Raw genomic sequence first — 27822 nt, forward strand, 5'->3', positions numbered from 1 at the left:
AGGTGCTTTTAAAGAATACTTTTCAAACTCTTAAGTTTGTGCTATATATTTCAAAAGTTAACATATGTTTTGATTTTCTATTTGATTTTTTTTTATACTGGTATTTGAGCACTATTTCTAGTATGTTTGATGCTCAAGAGAACCCATTTTCTAATAACCTTCAATGAGCTATGTTTAAGTATATCAAATTTTCATATACCGGCAGTTCTCGAGTTACGACCACCTCGACTTACGACCATTCGGAGTTACGACAAAAAAAAAAGTTGTAAAAATTTTTTTTTTTGTCATATACATAATTTCAAGACTGATTTGATAACTGTTTCATTCCAGAATTAAAGAAGAACTGTGATGAAAACGACATAGCCTTTAAAATTTTATTGATTCTTGACAATGCTCCAGGCCATCCTCCACACTTAGGGGAATTACATCCAAATATAAAAGTGGTTTATTTATCTCCAAACACCACCAGCATTCTACAGCCGATGGATCAAAGGGGTATTGCTAACTTCAAAGCCCATTATTTAAGAATCACTTTTGCCCAAACAATTGCAGGAACAGACAAACATCAGACATTGAGAGAATTTTGGAAAAATTACAACATCTTTCATGTAATAAACAATATCTCAAAAGGATGGTCCAAAGTAACGACGAATTGTATGAGGGGCATATGGAACAAACTCTTAAAAATATATAATGACAATATGTATTTTAATAAAGAAGGGGAAATAGATGAGATAGCAAATATTATTGTAAAATGTGCCCAACAACTTAATCTGGAAGTTGATAATGAAGATGTAATTCATCTTTTGGAAAAAGATGTTGAGGAACTCACAAACCAATATTTGATTGAGATTGAGGAACAACGAGTTGCAGAAAAAAATGTAATGGAGCTAAAAGAATTAGATGAACTCGAAGAACCACCAAAAAATATTGTGTTAAAAGACATAGCTGCAGCTTTTAGCCAAATCAATGATGCTATTAAAAAATTTGAAAATATGGACAAAGACAGCGATAGATCTTCGAGGGCACACGGCCTTATTCAGCAAGCACTTGCGTGTTATTATGAAATTTATAGAGAAAAGAAACAACAAACTGTACAAACAAACCTGGACGTTTTTTTAAGAAAAATAAGCACTATCATTGCACTCGCTGAAAAATCTCAAGAATTAACAATGGATAACAGTAGCAGAGATGATAAAAATACTCTAGATCAATTCTTATAAATAAATTATTTATGTAGATGTTTGCTAAAAAGTATTTAGTTAACAACTTGAAGTCAGCAATAAAAGTGGTTTTTGTATTTCGCATGTATGCATTGTTTTTATTCATTTTTTGTATGATTTTCGACTTACGACCTTTTCGAGTTACGACCAAGGTGGTGGAACGGAACCCCGTCGTAACTCGAGAACTGACTGTAGAGGTAAAAGAAACAATATTATAGAATAATAATTTATTGATAAAACATTTAAAAATATAAACATCTGTGTGTATATATACGATGCAAGTATCCGTTTTTACATTCATTTTTTAAATATCGGATTAATAGAATATACTTAAGGCGGTAATTAATAGACAAACTACATATTTAAATCTGTATCCCCAATATATTGTCAAAATCCACCAAAGAGGAATTTAAAAAATACAAGATCAACTGTAACATTACTCATAAGACAAACATAATGAATAAGTACATTGAATTACTGTTTTACAATAACAAATTAAGATAAATCATCATTTAATTAAATTTTAAATAAAAGTAATCCTCAACATTTTACCTCTACAAAGAAAAGAAATTGCAATAATAATTATTACTCTTTATTTTACCTTTTTCAATTGTTAATTATGCATACGTATAAAATACAACTAGCCTAATGAGTTTTAAATTATTTCAAACAAAAACATTAGGTATAAGAAAAATGGCAATATCACAAAAATTTTGGGGGTTACATTCATGACTTGAAAGTTGAAGAACAGTATGACTTTATAACGTTTATTTTTAATTCACCTTACGTAGAATTCAAGCTTCATTAGAACACGTTTAGAATAAATAGTCGTACATCGCTAACACCGCTCGACCAAATATAGGAAATAAATATTAATTATCAAATATCTCGCATTCGAAGACAAAATTCAACTGGACAACAACCTTACGCATACTCAATTGCACATCACCATAAGAAAAATGTGTCGCGAATCACGCAAATAAAACGACTTACAAACTAACGAAAATGGACCACGACAGAATGTGTGTGAATGTAAATGTGAACACGTGTGTAGGCAATATTTTTAATCACACATTCGATTTTTATCCCTCCGTAACGTTGTGTTAGAAAGCATCATGTTATAAAAATGTGTTCAAGCTCGATTTTAATTATACTTTTGCATCGAACGGATGTTATTATTCCAATCCTTTGTACTCGGGGATTGTTGGCGAAGTCGCTGGAGTAACTCTGGTCGAATCCCTGCGGCCTTCTTCGAAACCCTGCATCGAATTTGATCTAGAAGCTACCTTGCCCTGTAAAGATGTTAATTTATTTTATTAATATAATATAAAATTACAATATTAAGTAGGTATATTACCTTAACATTTTCATAAGCGCTTCCGACTTTCTCTTCAATGGAACGGAACGATTCAGAATTCCTCATTTGACCCAATTTTGAAGTGATGCCTCCAGTTATACCGCCGAATATCGAAGAAGTCTTTTCAGCGGTTGTTTTAATCACAGATTCAGTTTTTTGATATCTGGAATGAAAAAAATGCAAGTTTAGTAAGTATGAAACTATGAGATTCCATATTAATATATATACAGTGGCTCGTGGTAAATTCACAATTCAAAAAAAAATATATATTTTTTGCTATGAAATTATTTTGTTAGGATTTTATAAATTTTTAATAATATTAATTTAATTTTAAAAGACTAATATTATAATACTCATTATAACATTAGCCTTCTAAAATACATTTCTGCATATATAATAAAGAAACAATTAAAAAAATAGAAATATCTGATACTGATTCTAGACATATCGTTGGAATTTCCATACAAAACTAATGATATCTTAGTCGTTAATAAACTCAATAAGAACAATAGCGAGCTTGTAAATCTGTACTAGAAAACTTTGTACATCACACAGTGTTTTTCAAAGAATGAATAATTTTAATTGACCTTTATTTTACAACACCTTTTTTTTTGAAAGAGCAGTATATAAACATCTGCCTATTCTAGAAGAAAATCAAGCGCTAAAGATAGAAAGCATAGAAAGAGGAAAATAAGGCATTTATAAACAATTGTTTTTAAAATAAATAACTAGAAATTAAAAATATATTTTTTTAATAGAAAATAATAACCATTAGTAATATAAAAAATTATTACTGAAATAATTAATTAAGAACATTTTAATATAAGATCCATATGTAACGCATGAAGTTAGTTGCGAGTGAAATAATAAATAATTTATTAATGCTTTAATTGAATGAAAATAAATTTAAAGTGAAAGCTATTACTTTAAATGATAACTACAGTGGATTCCACTAAGTGCCAATTTTTAACGGAATAGTGTACAAATTTATTTTGTAAATTTATACTCACGACTGGTTTGTAAAAGTGTTTAATATGTCGGGTTCGAGATGCTCGTGATTTTTAATTAAATGAAATTTATATATGTAGTTGACACGAAAATTATTATAAATTTATCTCAGTATTGTATCACATAACACATTAATCAAATTATCATTATATACGCGTATAGCACATTATGTACAATCTATGATCATGTCAGTATGTTTTTACTATAAATAAGGAATAATTAAATTAATAAAAGGATCAGTTGCTAGAACTACAGGATCATACAGTCGTATTATTCACGGAGTATCCTTACTTCCCTTGCTGTTCCATAACATTCATACATATATATATAATTAGATTAATACATATGTATGATTTTTTTATTAAATAAAGAATGGACAAGGCAAGAAATGTTAACTGACATTTTAGTCGAAAATTTGTGTAAAATGATTATATTCACTTATACTAAGTTATGAAGCTCTTTAAAATTAAAACTCGTATAAATCGGCACAAAAAAGCAGGTGAAGAATATGTTAACTGCAATAATAAATTATACAATTATCAGGTCGATTTGAAAACGATTCTTGAAACCTCGTTTATGTTAGTTGGCAAGTTTTTTGTATCCAATTATGCATTATATTTTACATTGGTTAATTTATTTGATTGTTCAACCCTAATATATATTTAATTGTTTATTTTATATTATTTTAGATTATATATATTTAACGATAATTATTGGATAAGAAGTTAATTATTGTTAACACATATTAAATAACCTTGACAGTAAACAACGATAACATTTAATGCGAATGAGTAGTCGATATAAATATTGACATAAAATATTTGTTTAAAAACTTAAATATAGCATAAAACTGAACCACAGTTCCCTGGAAAATATATACTACATGCGTTTTAAAATGATAAGAATACAACACACGCGTCGATTGACATGGATTACTTACACAGGTGCTTCAGCAACAGCTTTAGAAATTTGTCCAACGTAATTTTCGACGTTGTGATATCTGTTGCCGATACAATAAGCAGCGCCAAATAAAAAAAGAGCAACAGAAAGCACAAATTATACAAAAATAAATGAATTTAAAGAAATATTAATATTACATACATATATACAGATACATATAACTACAGAACACAAAATATAGAAACGGCACTGTACTTACACTGTACTCTCCTTAACGTTCTTTATTCCCTGGTTCATGTCCTCAGTGAACTCCTTCCAAACAGATATGCCAAGTTTTCGCTTCAACTCCGAGCTGATTTTGATCTTGCTAGCCAAGACGAATCTCAACGTCGCGATCTCCTCCTCGACCAAATTCAGCTCTTGCGTCCATTCCGCCTTCTGCAGTTCAACTTGCTCGGGGGTCAGTCCGAGGAGCTCGGGAGTGGCCTCCTCGCTCGGAGACACGGGCGTGGTTTCCACTGTAAACAGAAAACATTTCCAATTGTAGAATCAAATTTGATATATTAAAATTGTCTCTTGTCTATCCGGAGTAAAAGCGAGGACGCTCAGAGAAGGCAATCAAATGTGTCTTTACTTAGGACAGTAGTAAATAATATAAATGTAGACAGAATGATCCTCTGTTCATTTTTGAACCAGTACTATAACAGTAAATATACAATATTAATGAACAATTCGCAGACAATCTTTGCCTCTGAAACTGCAATAACTGACTCTTTCAACTTGAATGTACCAAAAATATCGCAGAATTCAAGTCTGAAAGTCTAGCTGCCATTCTGGCCATGTGACCGATATTTAAGAGAAGTAATGCATTATCAAAAAAAAAATACAATTTTATAATACAAACAGCTAATTAGACCGGTAATAAAATACGCTTGCTTGGTGCGGAGTAACTCCAGTAATGCATTTTCTTCTAAGCTACAAGTCGTTTCAAATATAGCGATAAAAATAATATATTATATAACATACATGCATATTATTTTGCAGTTTTTTTGAGAAACTTTCAAACTAATCTAAATTCTGGTAAAGTTAAATATTTCTTTTTATGAATTTTGAAAGAAATTGATCTTCAGAATTGAATATATTTTAAATATTATTATATTTAAATATCATAAAACTCATGGTAATTTTGTTTCGAAATGCGAAACAATGAGACGCTTCTTCTGAACCAAAAAAATGCTTTTACACCTTTGAAAAACATTTGTGAATAGAATGTTAATGGGCTGTATCTACTATGACCGAAATTCACAGAATTTGTTCATTGAACGAAACAAATATTGGAAGGGCCCACCTTTTATTATCGTTTAACGCTTATCTCAAAATCAGGCGTGCGTCCCAAATTTTTGTGAAGTTCGCGTTACGTTTTTATATTTGTTCTTTTAAGACGCAAATATTTTATTTCAATCAATTTGATAATTCAATTGCGGTTAATTAATTTTTAGTGATTTAATTTACATGCAAATCTGCATAAAGCAAACGCCGATACGAATCAAATCTTTATTATATAAAATTCGTTCCAAAGATTATTAGCTATTGTATGTATGTATATTTCGATAAAATTATGTATTTAAAATGTTCCATTATTTTGCTGAATAAATTCAATTTGAAAAAGTTTAAATAACGTCCCTGAGTAATAAACTAAGAACTTTCCTTTTGATTCCCTCAATGATCGGTAATTCGCACAGCATTGTGTTATGTATATTTTATAAAATTCAAAATGTTTAAAGGTTTATACATTTTGAATTAAATAAATTAATATCGGTAATAACCGAGAAAAAAATTACGAATATATTCGAATAGTTGAAAACTACAAAGAATAATTGAGAACACCTATTATTACCAAGCAGAGAAATCGTCATCAACCAAAGAGAAACAAGCTCAAGGTTCTCATTAATTATTAAATGAAACTTTAAAACTGATAATAAAGTTATTGTTTATTGTTTAACACTTTTTCTTCAATGTTATATACTGTTTCGTCAGCATATTTTTTTTTTCAAATTTATCTTTTAACACTTATTTTACTTTTACATTGAATTGAATTACTGCGATGTTGGTGAGCGGTAAGGAAATTTTACGATAAAAAAATATACAAATGTGGGCGGTATGTATTAAATGGTTGACGACCCCCTACCATATACATTTTTTCATAATTTGCGATTTTGACCCAGTGCCAAAAAATATTTTTTATAAAATCTAATATTCAAATTCAAAAATATATAAAAATAAAACCAATTTTTCTTTGTGCAACTTAACTTTAAACCATTTAATAAAAAAGGTAATTTATAAAACTGAGTATGGTATGAAAAATAGTTACTTTCATTTTTCCTAATTAATCATATTATATTGGGAAAGATCTTTTATTTACATCAACACCAGAGAGAAGACGGAATTCAGTTTTAGACCTATTATTGAGCCAAAAACCAAACATTGCGCAATCGCTAAAATTAGGGTTTAGACTAAGTTGCGAATCATTTGCGACACACACCCGAGTTGTCAGTGAGGCCCAGGAACATCTTGTAGTTGTTTTGGCTGGATATCTTGGCCAGGTATGGCTTGGAGAAGTCTTGGAAGTGGACTCGGACGTCGCGCATTTTCTTCCTGAAGATGCGGAGTCTCCTCTTCCTGTTGTCCATAATAAACTCCGCCTCGACGCACAGCAGACTGTCGTCATTGCTGAGATCGTCAGGAATCGGTTGGTTCGATAAGCTCCACGATCCAGCCTCGGGTTCGTCGAGGCTCGGAGTGGCATCAGAGTCCAAGCGGACGAAGTAAGGGTCTTCGATGTACTCTACGCTGAGCGGTTCCGTGTCGTTTTCTGACAGCGAATACACCGTATTGTTCTCGGAGTCGATCAATTTGAAGGCATATCTCTCCCCTTCCGCGTCCATGATCATGGATTCCAAGGATATGATGTTGAAGCAGAATTTCGCGACGCGGCGTCGGTTTTTTTCGTCCGCATGACTTGTGTGATTTGGTCTAATAACGGCACCGATGTGAACGGCGAAGAGAGCGGCGAAACCAGTCCACGTGGAGGCACGTGAATGGTCCGCGAGGCACTGGCCACGCTCACCTGTACCACCTGGTTCGAGGCTTCTAATTGCATCGGTGGAGGGAGATTGTGAACGACAATTCCGCTGTAGACCCTCACGAGCCGAAACGCGAAGAGCAAACGAACAAAGGATAGGTTACCAACGTCTGTATTGTTACAGTTCAATATACCGAATATACACGTTATAAAACAAAGTGTGCTAGAACATGAATATGCATACAGTCATCCATAGATTTTTATCTCTTGCATAAAAAATATAAGAGAGGTACTGGATTTGGGAAAAAAATTAAAAAAGCAGGGACGTCATTTGGGGGGCAGGTGGGGGCATTTGCCCCCCTTGAATTTGGCCAAAAAATAAACGTCATTTAATTAAATATTACGAATCTTGATGAAATCGAAATAAATGGCAAAACTTTTTTCAGCTACAGACAATTTGACAGCTGACAGCTGATTTGTGCTCAGTTTGGTTTGCCATTATACCATGAATACATCCTGCCATTATACCATGAATACATGAATCGTGGTTTAGTTCGCCTATGTCTATTTTACGGTCGACATAAACGTCCATCTGAGTAAGTAATTCGAATAACCATGGATCGTTTTCGCACCACGCATTTTCTACTTGATAATACGGATCCGCAGAGACGTCGTACAGTGCGCACTGATGAAGTTGTTTCTGCTGTAGATTTTGCAGGAAGATCTTGGTTTACGAGCTTGCAAGATCCAGCTCGTGCAAGAATTGAAACAGCTTGAGCATCGTGTGCGTCATACGTTCGGTGAATAGACCGAAAACAAGATTGCTCTTGATCCTCATTTTCACCACAAAATTTTGTTCAGCGATGAGGCTCATTTTTGGTTGAATGACTACGGCGACAAGCAAAATTGCCGCATTTGGAGTGAAGAAAATTCTAAAGTTATTATTGAGACGCCGTTACATCCATAAAAAGTCACTGTTCGGTGTGTATTACAGCGCCACGCAGTGGAAACGCTCGTTACCGAGCGTTAATTAATCAATAATTATTTTCATAATTGAATTAATACAACAACATTTTAAATAAATAATTTTATGGAATTTTTTGTGCATACAATAGCTAAAAACGATTGGAACGAATTTAGTATATATTAAGAACATCTGTATCGACGTTTTTTGTGCATATTTGCATATAAATTAAATAAATAAATTATTCACGATCGAATTATTGAATCGATTGAAATAAAATCTTTGCGTCTTGAAACAACAAATACAAAAACGTAACACGTAATTCATTAAAATTTTCGACGCACGCCTGTTTTTGAGATAAGCGTTAAACGATAATGAAGGGTGAGCTTTACCAATATTTTGTTTCGTTTAACTAACGAATTCTGCGTATTTCGGTCATAGTAGATATCACAGTTAAGCATTCTATTAACAAATGTTTTTCGAAGGCGTAAAAGCATTTTTTTTTAATAAAATAAAGGCACATAAAGGACCATGGGTTTTAGAGCGGGACATTGTTGGAGCGGGATTTTTTCTCATATTTCATTCGAGATTGTATATTTTACTAATATTCGATCAATTATTCGAATATTCACATAATTGAAAATCGGATTAATAATTCGGATAATCGAATATTCCAGGGCTGTGGAGTGAAAAAGTTTAATTTTATCAGGTATTTTTGGTGTTTTTCTACACGTTTAATATTCATACGCTATACACATTCATTATTACGCAATTAAAATTTCATAATTTAAAAAAATGCATTTTATAGAAAAAATGGTCGGAGTCGCTCATTTTTCACGACTCCGACTCCATCTCCAACTCCGGCCAAAACACCACGACTCCACGACTCCGACTCCGACTCCACAGCCCTGGAATATTCGATTGGAATACTTCGATCTCACTAAAAAACACTTCACATAAAACAACCTATTATATAATAATAAATAAATATATTTGAAAAAATGTTATTTTTTCCTGAAGAAAAAACACTAGATCCCATTAAAAATTACGTCAGATCTGGAAATTTTCGCCAAAGCAAAAACTAATGTATAGGAGTTCGGCAATCAAAGAGTTAAATCTACTCCCTTTTCAAAATAAAAAAATCTAGACGCATTTGGGCAATGCTTTTCACAAATTCAGAGATCAAAAGGAGAGGTCGATATTGATATTTTAATTCCTTACATTATTGTCAAAGCGTAAATATGTAGATTTTAAAAATAAAAATGTTATAATTATCCATTTTAATTCCCAATTATTAAAACCTAGTTACGATCTCCCAACATATTAAGTGAAAAAAATGAGCAGCGGTATATAATAGAAAAATATTGGGTGAAAATTAAGACAACACTGAAAAAAACTTATTGCACCACTTTAACTACATAAGTGGCATAGATAAAAAATGGCGAACCTTGAGTTGTACGAATCAAAAATGAGTGCGATTTTTTTAGCGAGAGATCTATAAATTTACAATATTTTTTTAAGATAAGATAAAATAAGTTTGTCGCTATAAGCTATGTACATATGTGCAACTTACAGCCCGCGAGCCAGATTCGGCTCACAGGCTTTTTCTATAAATAAAATGATACTCGCTCAAAACAATTTCACGTTACGCAGTCAAGCGTTTATAAGTCACTTTGGTTTATCCAATAAATCTCATTACGAGGCTAAACCACTTGATAATTAAGCATAATAACAAAAAAGTAAAAAAAAAATTGGATATACAATTTTTACAGTAAAATGTCAGTTTTATAGAATATGTATACTTAAAAAATTCTCACTAAGCTACAAAATGAGCTTCGAATTCAACAGGTCTAGTTTTTCAGAAAGTCTAAAAATATCTTCATTCACAAGAATCCATATAAAAAATACTTATAATTTTTAACATTGATTATAATAGCTTGTGGTATATATATTTAATTAATTTAGATCAAAGTTTTGGATCCTAAACTGAATATAAAAATGCTCAGTATTTATTTAAGATTAGGTGTGACGCAAAAAATTTGTGTAATTTTAAACAGTGCATAGAGCAATTTTTAAATTAATCATAAATTGTTAACTAGATTATGAAAGTAAAGCTTGAATATGTTGCATATTAAAATCGACATATATTCAATATGTAAATAAATCAATTTTACTATGCTTGCCTCAAAAAAATATCTTTTCAATGATCACTGGATTCAAAATACACAAATGCAAACCCGATAATTATTAGTTTCAGACTTAAATACCACACGATCTCATAAAATTTCACAGATCTAGGTTATTTTAGGTTCAAGCAAAATATTTACAAAATCGTTTGATTCATATTTCCATACCAATTCCAAAAACTTCTCACCACGTCACGTCCATAAACAATATACAAAAATAACACTATCTCGAGCAATAAGTTAAAATTTTACAACCGAGAAAATTAAATTTATTTCATTTACGTCTTCCTCGCAATTTCGTTAACGTGATTTATTACGTCGAGAGCTAACGTTTGAACACGTAAATTAGAATACGTCTCGGGGGTGCGCCCACAACGCTACCAAGAAAATTAATATTTTTTGAGGTTTTATAAAAAAAATAATCAAACATTGAATTGTACCAACTTCTGCGTCATCAAAGCTAAGACTCCAATTATTATTTATTTGTTAGTTTTAATGAAAACCACCCTTTCAAATGCCTAGTTTCGGGGTCAATCAAACCTCGCTCTCAAAGAATAATTCGGCGGCCTGTTCATTGATTTTCTTTTCACAATTCAGAAGGTCGAACTATTACAGCTGAATAACACAAGCACTGTGCAAATACGATGTGAATGATTTTCTAATTCGTGTGTTAGTTTTGTAACCGATAGTTCCTAGAAACGCGATATCGATTTTCGCACTTTCTCTACGTGCGGTGAGCGGATATACTTTTTTTATCAATTTTCTTGAAAATAAATTAAAATAAGACTGCACAGTTGGAGAAGCTTCGGACAACGTGAGGAAATTGCTAATAAGGCGAATGACGCAAATGCTGATTGTATTTTGTTATTTTTAACGAAACAATGATTTCAATTAAAATGTTTGTAAGTAAAATGCATTTTCTTGGTAATTGGGAAATACTGAAAACGAAAAGATATTTTTAGACGAAACCAAGGCATCTCTATACTATAAACACAAAGGTAGAAATATGAATTACATTATTACTTATGGTTTGCCATTTCAGTTCAAAAAATACTATCTTCAAATTCTATATGGATCTTGGGGAATTAAATTTTGTTTAATAATTATCTAATAATAATTTCGATCGATCATCATAGATTAGGTTCTCCTAGATATTCTTAATCTCACGGATGAGTATCGTGATAGTTAATTAAAATCGATTTAGGTCGTTCATATTAGTTATTAAAAATCCTCTAATAATGAGCTACCTCTAAACTAAAAAAAAATGAGCCTTTTGGAGAACGTTTACATAAAAAATTGTTGCTAGATAAAAATTAAGCAGTGTGGTTTTTTGGTGTGTGTGGTTAAACTTAATTAGAATCAAAGGAAAATTAGGTGCAAATTAAATAAAAAGTACAAAAACTATTATAACTTTGTTTGGTTTTTTTTCTAAATTGGGATATTTAGAATAAGAAAAATATAATACAATATAATACTCCAGAGGATCTATTCAAACTTTTAAAAGAAAATGGTTCAAAATTTCTAGTGTTACAATCCAAAACTTATTGAAGAATTTGTGCGTAATAAAAGCAAATAGTGGACATACGTATGTACGTGTTATTAGTTTTAATTGGACTTTAAATATAAAACATGTGTAAATAAATAATAATCCTTTTCCTAGGTTCAAGACACAGTACTGTATATATTTTATGATGATTGTTTGATATTATTTTTTTGCGAGTTCTTCAAAGTTGACACAACAAGAAAAAAAACATTAAATTAAAAGTATTGTATTCGTTTTTAAATATGGTAAATATATTCTCATATTTAGTTTGCATATCATTTATCTAATAAAAAAAGTAGTAAAAAACATTACTTCAAGTCAACAAATTTATAAAAAAATGTCTCACAAAACAGATAATATATTATCAGTTCTGTGTTATAACCTTACATAAAAAGTCTAATTCTTGCCAGTGGCTTACATATAATAAAAAATAAAATATAATATACATGTAATTTCATTCATAGTAAATTTCAGTTCATAAATAAAATATCGATATCCATAAGTGTGATTGACTAACTCCATTTTTGGGTGAAAATTACTTCATAATGTCATTTTTACTCTCACATTTCCAACTGATTTAGTAATTCTAAATTAAGCGACTCAAGAAAAACTCTACTGTGACTAAAAGCAACACTGCAAAATTATACTTCCTGTATCTATTGAATAAACCAATTTACATTTATCGATATCCAAAACTTTTATTATATTTGGCTAAACATAATTAAACACTTCTTTATAAGATAAATATATATTTAGTATTTATTATATGTTTAGTATTTATTATATTTATTATAGTATTTATTATATGTTCTAAAAGTGTTTTATGTAACTAGTATCTTTAATATTTTTTTTATTAAAATACAAAGCTTTTGGAGGATTATTAATTTAACCCTTTGGCTACCGAAATCCGATATATCGGCTTTGGCTACACTAGCGAAAACTGCCGGATCCGACGGCTCCGAAATCGAAGTATCCAATACATTTTCAACCGTCTGTAGGGTAATTGCTTAAGGGGTATATAACATTTTTTCAAATATATGTTATAAATATATTATAATCATTATTTTTTTTTAAATTTCATTTATATCTTTCATATAAATCAATTTATATATATATATATATATATATATATATATATATATATATATATATATATATATATATTTATATATATGTATATGTGTATGTATGTATGTATGTATGTATATATATATATATATATATATATATATATATATATATATATATATATATTTATATATATGTATATGTGTATGTATGTATGTATGTATGTATATATATATATATATATATATATATATATATATATATATATATATATATATATATATATATATATTTATATATATGTATATGTGTATGTATGTATGTATGTATATATATATATATATATATATATATATATATGTATTTATGTATATATATATGTATATAAATATGTATATATGTATATATGTATATATATATATATATATATATATATTTATATATATATATATGTATATATATATATATAGATGTATATGTATATATATATATATATATATATATAAATATATATATATATATATATATATATATATATATTTATATATATATATATATTTATATATATATATATATATATATATATATATATATATATATATATATATATATATATATATTTATATATATATATATTTATATATATATATATATATATATATATATATATATATATATATATATATATATATATATATTTATATATATTTATATATATATTATATATATATATATATATATATATATATATATATATATATATATATATATATATATATATATATATATATATATATATATATATATATATATATATATATATATATATATATATATATATATATATATATATATATATATATATATATATATATATATATATATAAATTTAACCGTCTGTAGGGTATTTTTACTTGAACCATTATTTAAAAATATCATATTTTATTAATTTACGAAAAGTTTTATTTACATTTTAAAAATAAATAACATATTATATACCATTGTTATCGATTCCTGTCGGAGCGCCGCCGCTCACATCTCGTAATTTTTAATACGTCATGCGATAATGACTCTTATTACAGCGTAAATACGAACTAAAATAACACACAATCGCATATTCATCATTAATTAGGTCAAGTTCGCTGCAGACAGCGCCTCACGTGCGACCGTATGTTTACAAACTAAAATACACATTTTGACTTTTTAATTATTTAATAAAAAGTCCCGGCAGTTCTGGAACATTTTTCCAAAAATGCCCGGCATCCAAAGGGTTAAGTTCACAAGAAAAAAAAACGTGACTTTTTAATTGCAAACATTGCAACATGACAGGCGCTAGCCCAATGCGTTATAACGGGCAAGTGACACACCAGACTGAAATCAAAGTCTGTAAATCAGTGACATATATTTTATTAATTGTAAAATATTATTACAGCTTACATTACTTAGATTGCGGAATTATCATTTATATCTCTCGTTTATATTAATAAACTTAATTTTATGACTACTCATTAATACCAATTAGTTATTAGATTATTAAAATTTGTCATGGGCGACATAAATATATATAAATATATACACCCAGGACCGGCTCTGAGATTTCATTCTCATAAAAAACACGATAAAATCAAAATTGTACGAATTCTTATATACCTAGATAGAACCGGCTTCGCGCTCCACCAGAACGCCATCGTCAATTTAGCGGGGCCCTTGGAACCCTTTGTGTTCAAGAAACAAGGGCCAGAACAACTTGAACGTGTAATTATATGAATCATTCCAGAACGTTTGTTTTCGTCGCAATAAATCAATAAAATACACAAAAAAACTATGGCTCATTAAGAATCACATGTTTGATCTCGCTTTTTCTTCCGACAGTCCTAGTTTCAGAAATTATAGGCGTTGCAAATTTCAACATACGTTGATTGTTAACAGTGATTCGAGAACTTTTCGTGACGAGCACGTTTTTAAAGTTAGCAATATTTTTACCAAGGAATAAATTTATTAAGATTCAATAATGCAAAGATTCCTTAGTCACTATATAATATAGAGTAATAAAATGTATTACTTTGATATTGGAAATTAAAAATGTTTTTTTTTCAGTTTGCGTAGTTACTTTAATTTACGGAAGAATCAAAATGTCGAACTGCTTATATTGAAGTCATTAAAATTAAATTTTATTAGGGAATATGATACTATTTTATATATTATTGAATGAATTTTGTATTCGTGTACACATATATTTCGAATTGTAAAAAATACGCTTTGTTAGATTTCAAGCTTTATTATGTATGTATTTCTATACAACATAATAAAACTAGAAACAAAAATTTAGACTTGGGTCGATTTACCAGAAAAATTGTCAAATCCATATAAAATTATTAAAAATAATATTTTTTGCGTCAACGTAAAATATTATGTTGTCATAAAAAAATTTATTCAAATTGATCTTAATGAAAAATTTGTATAATGTTAAATTGTGTCGTTTTCTTTTATTTAAATTAACCTAAATGCTAAATTTAATATATTGTATATATTTTGTATTTAATTAAAAAAAAATATAACAGCATTTATTTTTCGAACACAGTCAAAAAAATCGATTAAAGCAAAAAGTAAATAAAGATAAATGTTGAAAAAGTTAATGACATAATTTTTGGAAAGGCAGGCGCCACACAAGTAACAACGGAACAAATGTTATAGTGAAAGGTTTGCGGTTTAATACATTTTAATTGTGCTGTATTTTTATCTTTTTATTTTAAGGAACAAATAAAAATATATTTATATAATTAGAAAGATAATCATAGTCCACAAGCAATATTAATATATATTTATCATTTATCACCCGTTGATTACATGGGTAAATAATACATTTTTGTCTACTATATATATTGGCAGAGAAATCTGACGTAGTTCAATGCACTCGAATTGGCTGTGAACCCAACAAGGTCTGGTCTTGTCTAGTGTATTAGTCATACATTTTTTCAGTCAGTCAGAATCAACAAATACTACAATTACCGTCCAAATCAGATTCTAGTTAAAATCCGTCATCAATATTATTATACAATACTTATGTGATAACCTGATAACCTTAATATATAACATTATATAACTAATGGTGTATTTTTGTGTGAATAATAATGCAATTAAATTATATCGATCGTTTGACATATGTATGGTATATGTATATTTAAAATGGTCTTAAATCAGCAAACGAGTCGAGCATGTAATTTATAATGTAAATATTATTGGAATATATTTTAAAAATAAACATGGTTTTAATCATCGATCGCTCGAGAAGGTAGTTTATCATTTGCTACTGTGACAAATATTTTTTTTAAAGATAAAATTCGGTCATTGGTGTAAATGTTATTTAATTCGTATTATAATGTGACGAGTGTGCATTTACTACGCGAAATTGCACTTGAACGTTTAACAATTGTATGTTTGCGTCGTCAATTAAGGAAAAGAAAAAACATGTCGTCGATTGGTATTTTGAAGATTGAAAAAAGAATCGAACGTTAAGCGTTACTATCGAGATACGGCGGATATTACTGACCAAAGTCTGGCGACTTATCGGCACTCATATTGACGTCTAATCCGGTGACGTGGGCTCGGTCCGCCGGCTACAGGACAACACCAGCGCAGTTGCCGACACTACTCAGTATTACCAACTGGTGAACGCTAATCGCGTTTTTATTGGCCTTAACGTCAATTATTTCGACTACAAAATAAGTTATACATTTCAACACAATGTTACTTATTTTAACATTTTTTTATATATAATACTTTTCCCGTTTATAATTCCTTTTGCTTTCTAGTATTATACGTTGAGACCAGTCCTTGTCTCTGCCTTCCTACGCAAAATATATTTAGCTCCCCTTCCTCTTTCACAAATTAATTTCAAAATTTAGCCATATATATTTTTAATTTTAACTTGTGCGTCAGTTTGTTTTATTTTTTAACTATTGATTACTTTTTTTAAATAATAAGTTACATATATTTAAACATAATATGTTTTCATTCAGCAACAACGCATGCAAAATTCATAATAATTTTGAGTCAAAAGAAATGACGAATAAAATGATAAGAAAAAACATTCATAAAATCAAGAGCCATATATATTTTATAAAGCTTTGCATTAGTTTGAAACAGAACTTCAAAACAATATATATTTAATAGTCGTTTGCATGTTTAGAATAGAATTACTTGTTTTTAATGTTTCCTCTTAAAATGATTTAAAAAAGTTTTGTTTGGCGGTTATTGCGCAAAATTCTCATAAATAGTCGTTTGCATGTTTAGAATAGAATTACTTTTATTAATGTTTCCTCTTAAAATTATTTAAAAAAATTTTGTTTGCCAGTTATTGCGCAAAATTCTCATAAATTGTAAGTACATATTCTTTCAAAAATAACATTCAGGTGCGTTTGCTCACGAAACCAATTTTTCTTTCAGTTCGACACATTATGACCAAAACTTGGTGCCACTCTGGTAACACTGACGTGGCGGTGATAGAGGGTAGCACATTATTTTTATGGGACGGGAAGACAATGGTTAGTGTTGTTTCGTTTATCGCTAATTCGTGTATATTTAAATAACAAACATAAATATTTTTTTATTTTTTATAAAATACTACTGCAGCGGTTTAATCTTTGTGTAATTGCAACCCGTCACCATCCATCCCCCAGACCAGTACAAATAAAATGAGAGTGAACGACTCGTAACCCCAGTACTGGCAATTCGAGTCGCGCTGCCATGCGTCATGGCCGCTTCTGTAAAATCGGATAAATAAAGAAGATACACAAATTCTGGAACTTCATGTCCCACAATTTATATAATAAATTGTAAAGATACAATTATTTACCAAACGTGAAGGCGAAATATTATCATAAACTACTATTTCACTTAAATAAATGATATGGTTAAATTAACACAGCGAGTAAAATCGAAATGTTAGACTAATCAACTTATTTCTATGCAAAATATATAAGATTAATCAGTCGCAAAAATATTTTTATATAAATTAATAGTCCAGCGTATTTTTAAAAATATTTAAATATATTTAACTAATTTAAATAGTACACAAATAAACATTCGGTCGCGCAAGCTAATGACACGAATATAACTATTATGTTGAAGTTCCAGTAAAAAATGCCCTTAAAATAGTCGATATTTATCTACTACTAATTATTAATGAATTTAAATGAAAAAAATGTAGAATAGGCCGCGTCTTTGTTTCTTTTCGAAACATCGAATAATACCAGATCTCTAAAAATCAAATCTTCTTACCCTATAAAAATGTTTTTTGTAAATTTTATCTGGAAATATTTTTTAATTAAAAGCAGCTCTATTTAAATCGTCATTATTATATATAAAATAAAAATATTTGTATAGCTTGTTATATAAGAATTTAAATAAAAAACGTCAGCTTGGCTTACTTTAATTTTGAGCACTGGCAACTTTCCACACGCCATGAACTTGTAGTTTTCATTTATCGTTTCTCACCGGAATTATAGCAACGATTGCGTCGTTCAGCAGATACTGAGTACGTATTTATCGGAATATTCGTTTAATTTGCCGTTCAATCGATCATAAATTGTTGTAAATTACGACTACGTTAAGTTAAGTTTAAAAAATAGCTATTCAATTGCTCAATTCGGACTTTCGAGCGATGACTGTACCGTTTTGTATCAATTTTTATATTTACTGTCGTCGTAATTGTTGAAATAGTCGATTTATGTACACGATTTTCTTTTGCACATGTTATAAATTATATTTAATTTATTCGTAGCTAATAATGAAATACATATAACCTGTGTGATGACGTCGTTTGTGTATTTTTTTTTAGAAATAAACACTTAAAATGTCGTCAGGCGCTTTGTTCAGTAGCGGCAGCGGCTCAGGTAGCGGTGGAGGAAAACACCTAGTTGAGTTCCGAGCGGGACAAGCGAACATAAGAGAAGGGCTTGTAGTGTCAGATCGTAGACGCGGTCTCCTGTATCTGTATCAAGGAGAAGACTCATTAATGCATTTTTGTTGGAAAGATCGTACGACCGGCGCCGTAGAAGACGATTACATCCTTTTTCCGGGCGATTGTGAATTCACTCGAGTCACACAATGCACTGACGGTAGAATGTACGTTTTAAAATTTACGGCGTCGTCTCGGAAACTCTTCTTTTGGATGCAGGTATATATATATATTTATCTTAACGTTTACGCGATGATTTGCATTTTTACACAACTCTTTCGTTGTTCGCAGGAGCCGAAAACTGATAAAGATGAAGAATATTGCCGACGTATAAACGAGGTTCTTAACAATCCGCCGGCTGCCGGTAGCGGTCGAAGCGGCAGCGGAGCTCCCGACGGAGAACTGCAAAATATCTTAAATAATATGTCTCAACAACAGTTGATGCAACTTTTTGGAGGTGTAGGGCAAATAGGCGGTCTATCGTCGTTACTTAGTACAATGGGGTAAGTCATTAAATCGATTAGATTAATAGCTACAGTGAGAGAAAAATATTTTTTCATTTTTGTACGATTTGATCATTCAAGTATCGAAGGCGATGATTTCGTCGAACAAGTGTGGATACATTATTTTTAAGCTCAGAAAAAAAAGATTCAGTTCTGACTGTAACAATCACTTTACAATTCTCACAATATTTTTTACATTTTTAAATAAATATAGAAGTTCCCATTGGATAAGTATCTTCTAAAATATCATTATCTATAGCATAGATTCTCAAACTTATTTGACTCATCGCCCACTTTTCAACTACGCAATACACAATTTTAGAATTTTAAATAGATAGTTTAAAAATAAAGCAACTAACGATTAAAATTATCTAATAAAATAAAGCAAAAAATGCACACTTTCATAAAATATTATTGACTAATATCAAATAAAAAATAAATAATTAAGTAATTGTCCATCATCCACTTTGAGAACCTGTGGTCTATGTTTTCTAAATTTATAAATTAGCATCTGATTCCATAAAATTTGGATCATTAAATGGGTGAATATAATTAACTCTACCCTATTTACAAAATCAACCATGACCAACAATGTGAATCAACAGTAATAAGAACAAATTCAAATTATTTGTTGTTATAATGTGATATAGATCCTTCTAAATATTGCTGTGATATGAACTACATCCAACTGCAAAATAATAAAAATCGACTGTTAATGATATTTTTCGTTTAAATTGTGATGCTTTATAGCAACGGTTGCCAACCTTTAACTTTTAAATCCGGCGGAATGCAACTATGCTTTTTTCGTAAAAATAACATTCTAAATATAAAATTGTACTTGTTTTTACCATGAGGGAAGCTTAGTGCTCGCCCACCTATTTATTGGATTAGTCTGTTTTCTTACTGGAATTTTGTGACCGATGCGCTAGTTTAAACTGTCATCTAAACAGGTATGAGATGGTCTTTAAATATTTTGAACAAGCATGAGATCTGCCAAACTTATTAATAATTGCATCACTAATTTAGGATAATGGCTTAAGACGCAATTTAATAAGGCGAATTAGAATATAATAAAACATTTAAATAAACAGATTTAAAGTATATTGAGGTTACTCCACGAACCACCACAATTCCTTACGGACCTTCAGTGGTCCGTGGATCACCGGTTGGCAAACGTTGCTTTATAATAACTATTTAACCTGAGTACAGTAGCTTCTAATAGAGCACACCTTCCTAACTAAGACAGTGCAAAATGACAATCTATAGTTAGGTATGTCGTGTCAGTCACCAGTGGTCGACACGGCCTGATTGGAATACCTTGGTGTCGGCCACCAGTGGCTGACACGGCAGTCAACGTGTTAAAACACAATTTATTACATAACTCATATTCGATAGCTATCATAGACAATCCGCTTAGTCTATCTTAAGTCATTGTAGATCCTAAATAGTTTTTGATGATTTTTAATTTGGAAAATCTTTCACCACTTGCAACTGATATATGCAAAGTTAATAAAATTCTATGGGAAATGTTGTTATTTGGCTCAAAATTTAATACTGTAATGAATTTTAATTCTTCCCTCGAGGGCATATCTTTTTTTATTAATATGCATAGAACTGACAACTCATCTACAAGATCTATTGTGTTTATATCAGATGACTCCCCATCGGTTAAAATATTTTACAAGTCCTTGCAATGAATGAATAGCAGTCTTAGACATCTTTTTTGAGTTATAAATATTATAAACAAATGTAAAATATTTATAATTAAACTACCTATTTTTTGATCTCATGCAATGGATATTCAGAATATTAAAACTGATTTCACCTCAATTTCAGAGGCCAATTTTGTTGCATTAACAATAATCGTAATCTATCTCTAATTTGATTTATTTTTAGCACTAGAGTTCAATTTTTCTCTCGGCGGCCCTGCGTGTAATACAGTTATTTCAGCGTTTGTCGATTTTCACTTTCAAAACTTTAACCCCCTAGATCTGGGCCAGCTTTTCGACATACATTCTAATAAAATTCATTAGATAATTGACTACTACTTCAATTATTTATGTCTAACTGGGCGTTCTCACTACAATGACAGCGGAGGCACTGTAAACTCGTAAATGAGATCATATACAAAAAGAATGCGATAAGAATTATCTACACAAGTTTCGTATGAAATTGAACGTTTTATATATACAGTGTCTAATATTTAATTTTCCAGTTCCTGGCCAAAGCCATCCACCTGGGTATCTATTTATTCGTTCTCTTTTTTATTTATTTATTTTTTAAGGCAAAAAAAAAACCTATTCTTATTAAGTTAGCTAGCACTTTTTTTTTTTAAATGTTCATGTTACCTTATTAAGGTTTTTAATTAATGGGTTAGAATGATATTTATTTCTGTCATGGTAATTTACTTTAAGTTTATCGATGTAATCGCGTAAAGTGTCTATTTTCAAATCTTTATGTATATTTGAGTTTCGGACAAACCATTGAGCATTTGTCGCCATTCTTAGCGCAATATTTTGTTGCGTTTGTAGTGATTTCGAATAATTACGACTAAGTATACCTCCCAAGACTGGGAACGCATATGAAAAAACTGGTCGGATGATCGATTTGTACAGGAGCAGTTTGTTTTTTACATTTAGTTTGCTCTTTCTGTTTAATAATGGATATAGACGAGCACGAGTTGTTTTTACTCTTGAAGTTATGTTATTTATATGGGATTTCCATGTTAATTTAAAGTCCAGAGTTAATCCTAAGTATTTGGCTGAATTTTGCTATTTGAGGCTTTTATCTTACATTTTTAATTTAGAGAGATTTTTATTAGCATAGGCGTGTTTTATATGTCGGAATGGAACTACATATATCAAAAGCCAAAAATATTTTGAATTCCTACTGAAATATTAACAATTCACACGAAAATTTAGTTACGCATTAACTGTCCTATGGTAAGGTTAAAAATCACTTCTACAGCATTGTATCTTTCTGTCTCGACTTCTAGCTTCTTCTAAGAGTCATCTTAAGGAAGCTTGTAGGCTCGAAGGACTAGTGAAATAAATGGATTGTTTTTTGCTTCTTTAATCCAATTTTGATTTGCAAATGCCCTAAAAAAAAGTTTTCTTTTAATGTCTATATTGCCACCCTTTTTCACAACATACTCCCCCCGTATTGATAATATGCGCATACTTAGAACAAGAGATATGTGCTGTCACCAAACATGACCAGCAAAATTATTCATAGATTATTCAGAAAGTAAAGTTCAATGTCAGTAGAAATGGAAACATTTTTTTTAAATTAACCCTAAAATTATTTTTACTTTCTGAATATTTTACTACTTATTCCTATACTATGACATAATCAAAACTTAAATTTAGATCAGATTTTACGGAAGGTTACTAAAATATTTTTATTATTCATATCAGTCGTTCTCCGACTGGACAAACTTCAAGATCCAGCAGTGCGACTCCGACCAGTCGTCCTCCTTCCGAAGCTCCGAGGGCACCTTCTCGTCCACCGAGAACTACAGTACCAGTGTCAGCTCCCACCCCTACCACCCCTTCAACACCTAACACTCCGAGTGCTCCCAGCGCTCAGACGCAATCTTCCGCAGGACCGACTGCAACCACCACAACTAGAGGTAAACGACTCTAAATATTATATATTCTCATTTATATATCAACTATGTACTAATATATCCGTTTATATAACAGGACAACCCATATACTTGTCAGACTTACAAAAATACTTATCTGGCCTTACGAACACGGCGGGCGAAGAAGGATCATCCGCCAAACCCGCCTCTGGAGAAGTTGTCGACCTCGCCTCTGTCATAAGCGCCCCTGAAGTTATAGCCACTGCCGGACCTCACGCCGCCGGTTTAATGGAACACCTTCCACCGCCCCAAGCCGATCAGCAACAAGACGACATCAAGACTACCTTATTGTCTCCGCAGTTCGCTCAGGCGATGACCTTGTTCTCGAACGCTATTGCTTCAGGACAGTTGGGGCCTATAATATCTCAGTTCGGTTTGGGTAGTGAGGCGGTTACGGCAGCCCAGAACGGCGATATGAAGGCTTTCATAAAGGCACTGGAGAAGGAGGAGACCAAAACTTCCACTCGAGAAGAGAAAAAACCTAAGGAAGATGATGACATGCCTCTAGACTAGCGTTTATTAATATTTTTTTACATCCCCGGTTTCTTTCCTAAATGAATCTTAAATATTAAATATTTTCAATTATCCATTTATTCAGCATTGAGTGTAAATTGTATGAAAGTTAATAAATGTCTAATATAAACTTGATAAATATTATCGTTTCATTTTTATTCCAATTACAATTTTGTAATAAAATCGTGGCTATTTGGACAGGACGGACAACTACACCATGGAGAAGCAGGGCGAAAAGTATGATGCGCGTGAGCCGAAGCAATGGCTAAGGGAGGGGGAGAGCATGCCGGTTAGAGGGTAGTATGGTGGAATAGACTGGCGCTCGCCATAGAAGACGGACGTCATTTCGGCACTGCGGCTTGAACGACATAACTACGACGAGACACCAATAAATTTGTAGTGACTGCTTTACTAGGTCTTCTTTGAAAATTTCTAAGGGTCATCTTGGTCGATTTCGTGTAGCTCCACTTGGTGCGAGTTCAATTGAACTCATATATTCCAAGTCGGAAGCGAAGTGGTGGTTATGTTACAAAATTCTGGATGGAAGTGATGATGGAAGCAATAAAGTATGGCAACGTTTTGGAAAGATACAACGTCCTTTCCAACCCTCGATCGTTTCACCAATGCGGATGATTTGGGGTAAAACTAAGATCTATATTTTTGTCTAACATATATTTTTAGTCTTTTTGGGCCATAATAGCGATAGATTAGGAAATATGCAATTTGGAAATGATATCCTGGGCTGAACATTTTTGTTTATGTACGGTCCAACGTCGACTCGTCTATACCCACAAAACATCCATGAATACAATCCATAAGCCAAGAAGCTATTACCATATTTAAAGCAGTATTGCTCGGGCTTTGGAAAGCCCTATTATATACAACAAAAATAATGATTCAATCATTTTTTCCGAGAGTCACAAACATTTCAAATATTTAGTCCAAAATGATCCAAATGAATGCTTTATAATTTATTTTATCCATAACATTTCAAACTTTTTTGCGGATTGTGTTCAATAGTCTATGACACACATGGGCAAATGGCGGCTCGCAGGCAGCTCGTAAGGAATAGCAGACACTCGTTATATTTCTGCAGAAGTACTTATGAAAGAAGAAATGCTCGGTTTAGTAACACTCAAAGAATAAACTCACGGTGTCGATATCAAGAATCCACCTGCCACAATATTAAACGGTTTTTTCATTGCATAGTTCTCCGTGAACATCGGGCAACTATATATTTCAAATATAATGATATTAGCAAGACGGTTCTGCAAATTATAAATTACATTGCAACAAATGAAAAGAATCATTGCCAGTTCAAAAATTTCATTGAAGAGTTAGAATATGAAGAATTTCCAAATGATGTATTTACATTACATTGTGACGTGGGTATTTACTTACAATATACTTATTCGATTTGCTTAACTACTGGAGCCCCTTGTAAAATATCTTTATAAAAAGAACAAATCATACCCATGACTCGAAGATAATGACTGATTACGAGATTTAATGTTCTTGACTGACATAATGGAACATTTGTTTTGAAACTTAGTGCTACAGTGAAATGAGAAAAATATTTCTGGCCTGGTTCAAACGATATTCAGTTTTTATAAAAAAACTACATTTTTTCAGAATGACCTCACGATAAGACAATTTAATCATTTTTCCTGTTTAAGAATCATTTGAGATAAAATAGAAAAACTTGATGAATATCGATGAATAAAATAATTATTGGCAGATTTCAGACTTTGATTTTAAGATCTGAAAAATTTAGCTCACATGTGAGCAACCCCCACCTCGCGAGCCGGATCCGGCCCACGGTACGTTTTTACCCAGCCGTGGACGTGTGGAGTTTCGCTTATACTAAAAGTTGTTCAGTTACTTCAAATCATCGAACGTGTCTGTGTTTTATCGAGATATTTTTTCATAATGCCTAGATAAATATTATCATAAATAGATAGTAAATTTGTCAGTTCGTTGCTTGCGTTGACGTCGTAAGGAAGTGTATTCAAGTTATTCTATGACCGTGATAAATACGAAATAACACTTAAAAATTTGAAAAAAATAACGGGGGCTATGTCAAAAAAATGAAAAGTAGATGCAGAATGTAAGATGAACTGAAGGCACTAAAAGAGCAATTTTAAACAAAGTTCGCCGGTTTTCAATAAAATACCCCGCATCCACTATATTTGCTCGCTTGATAGATGCCGATATAAATAGTGCACCAGACAACTTACCGATGAAACTCTGGCTACCGGCAAATTTGGAGCTAAATTTATGGTTTAACAGCATCGTTGCTATGGTGAATTTTTATGAATTACACTTATCAGAAGAAAAATACAGTAATTTAAGGGACTTTGCAAGAAAATCATTGGGCTTTTTGGCAGTACTTATATGTGTGAACAGTGTTTTTCAAGGATGAAACACAATAAATCAAATATTCGAACAAGGATAACGAAGGAAATATCGTAAATATCGGGGGCAATATTGGTAACCTTGTTTGTCAAGCAAAACGGCAAATTTTGCACTAAACTGGTAATATTCACATATTATATTTTATTATTGTGGTTTTTTCATTAATATTACTCTAATGTTTTATTACCTTTTTTCAATTTATATACATAATAGATTTATTTAATTAAATCTTAATTATGCAATCATAGAAACAAAGGTATTAAATTTTGAAAGCCGAAAAATTATAATTAAGAAGGCTAAAAGTAAGGAGAAAAATTATTCAATATTACATATTTTCAGAGAGAAAAAAATAAGTGTCCAGTGATCTTTGAGCGTCTAATAAGAATCAGGATTGTAAAACTCCCATGAATATCTCTATCCAACTATAAGGTTCGCCATTCATGTTTAATGACATAAATTTATTTTGCGTAAAAAGACATTATATACTTCTTTTGCATTCGCTGGTTGGTTGATGTTATGATATAAAAATATACAGAAATTAATAAACCAAACTTTAAATGCCTGGCAAAAAGAGACATAATTTCAGTTTTCTAGGGGGAGGGGCAATAGTTCCCCAGTCAGTAATAGTTTCTTTTATTATTTCGATTTCATTAAGATTCATGGTATGTATTTCATTAAATGACATGCTATTTTCTAGGCAAATTTAAGGAGGGAGGGGAAAACACACAAATCCAATAATTAATGTACTATTTAATCCAAAATATTAAATAGTACTTTTTCTTGTTTGTTGTTAATCATAGTATTATATGCATCTATCCGCGCATCGAAAAATTTAAAACGTCTTGCTAATAAGCTGCAGTTTTCTTTAATATTTAATTCAAATATTTTTTGTTCTTTATTTAAAATCGAGACTTTTGTTGGCAAAGATTTTGATAATATTTTATATTAAATGATACTTTATCTAGAAAGCATAAAGGTGTACTTGATCGCGCAGCGCAAAATTTTTGGATATTCTACAAATCAGCTACTTTTATATTCTTCGTAAAAGAAAAGTCGTAAGCCTAATGTGCTACAACGGTTTTAAAAATAATGAGGAATTAATTGGTAACGTAATATAAACTGTTTTTTTGGAATACTTCAATATTTGGTGTTAAATAGCATTTCAGCGAGAATCGGTTGACTAGAACTGGCTTAACGATCGTCACCTCTGATGTATTAGTAAGCTGACCAGATTATGAAAATATCAAAGAAGACACTAAAAATCAGGGCTGTGGAGTCGGAGTCAGAGTCGGAGTTGGAGTCGTGGAGTCGTGGTGTTTTGGCCGGAGTCGGAGTCGTGAAAAATGAGCGACTCCGAGCATTTTTTTAAATTATAAAATTTATGAATTTTTAATTGCGTAATAATGAATGTGTATAGCGTATGAATATTAAACGTGTAGAAAAACACCAAAAATA

General features: G+C 30.8%; 2 protein-coding genes across 5 annotated transcripts; one reads left to right on the forward strand and one right to left on the reverse strand.

Moving 5' to 3' along the window:
- Positions 1-1438: 1438 nt before the first annotated feature.
- Positions 1439-16985, reverse strand: LOC148235274 (tumor protein D52). Of its 4 annotated transcripts, none has more exons than XM_088186756.1 (5): positions 16882-16985; positions 4748-5006; positions 4529-4588; positions 2581-2743; positions 1439-2515 (listed from the first exon to the last, which is right to left on the reverse strand). In XM_088186756.1, exons 1-5 carry the CDS (start codon positions 16907-16909, stop codon positions 2399-2401), a joined length of 627 nt encoding a protein of 208 aa, XP_088042882.1. In that variant the 5' UTR covers positions 16910-16985; the 3' UTR covers positions 1439-2398. The 4 variants fall into 4 exon arrangements, with proteins under 4 accessions (XP_088042882.1, XP_088042880.1, XP_088042883.1 ...); XM_088186754.1 differs by lacking the exon at positions 16882-16985 and adding an exon at positions 7031-7603; XM_088186757.1 differs by lacking the exon at positions 4529-4588.
- Positions 16986-18758: 1773 nt separating this feature from the next.
- Positions 18759-24091, forward strand: Rpn13 (regulatory particle non-ATPase 13). The gene is made up of 5 exons (XM_088187200.1): positions 18759-18867; positions 19171-19509; positions 19582-19793; positions 23210-23424; positions 23498-24091. The coding sequence occupies exons 2-5, from the start codon at positions 19186-19188 to the stop codon at positions 23950-23952; spliced, it is 1206 nt and encodes a 401-aa protein (XP_088043326.1). The 5' UTR covers positions 18759-18867; positions 19171-19185; the 3' UTR covers positions 23953-24091.
- The last annotated feature ends 3731 nt before the right edge of the window (positions 24092-27822 follow it).

This window comes from Plectrocnemia conspersa, unplaced genomic scaffold (genome assembly GCF_051122295.1).
Source record: "Plectrocnemia conspersa isolate PC_06_02 unplaced genomic scaffold, ASM5112229v1 ptg000005l, whole genome shotgun sequence".
NCBI classification, from domain to species: Eukaryota; Metazoa; Arthropoda; class Insecta; order Trichoptera; family Polycentropodidae; genus Plectrocnemia; species Plectrocnemia conspersa.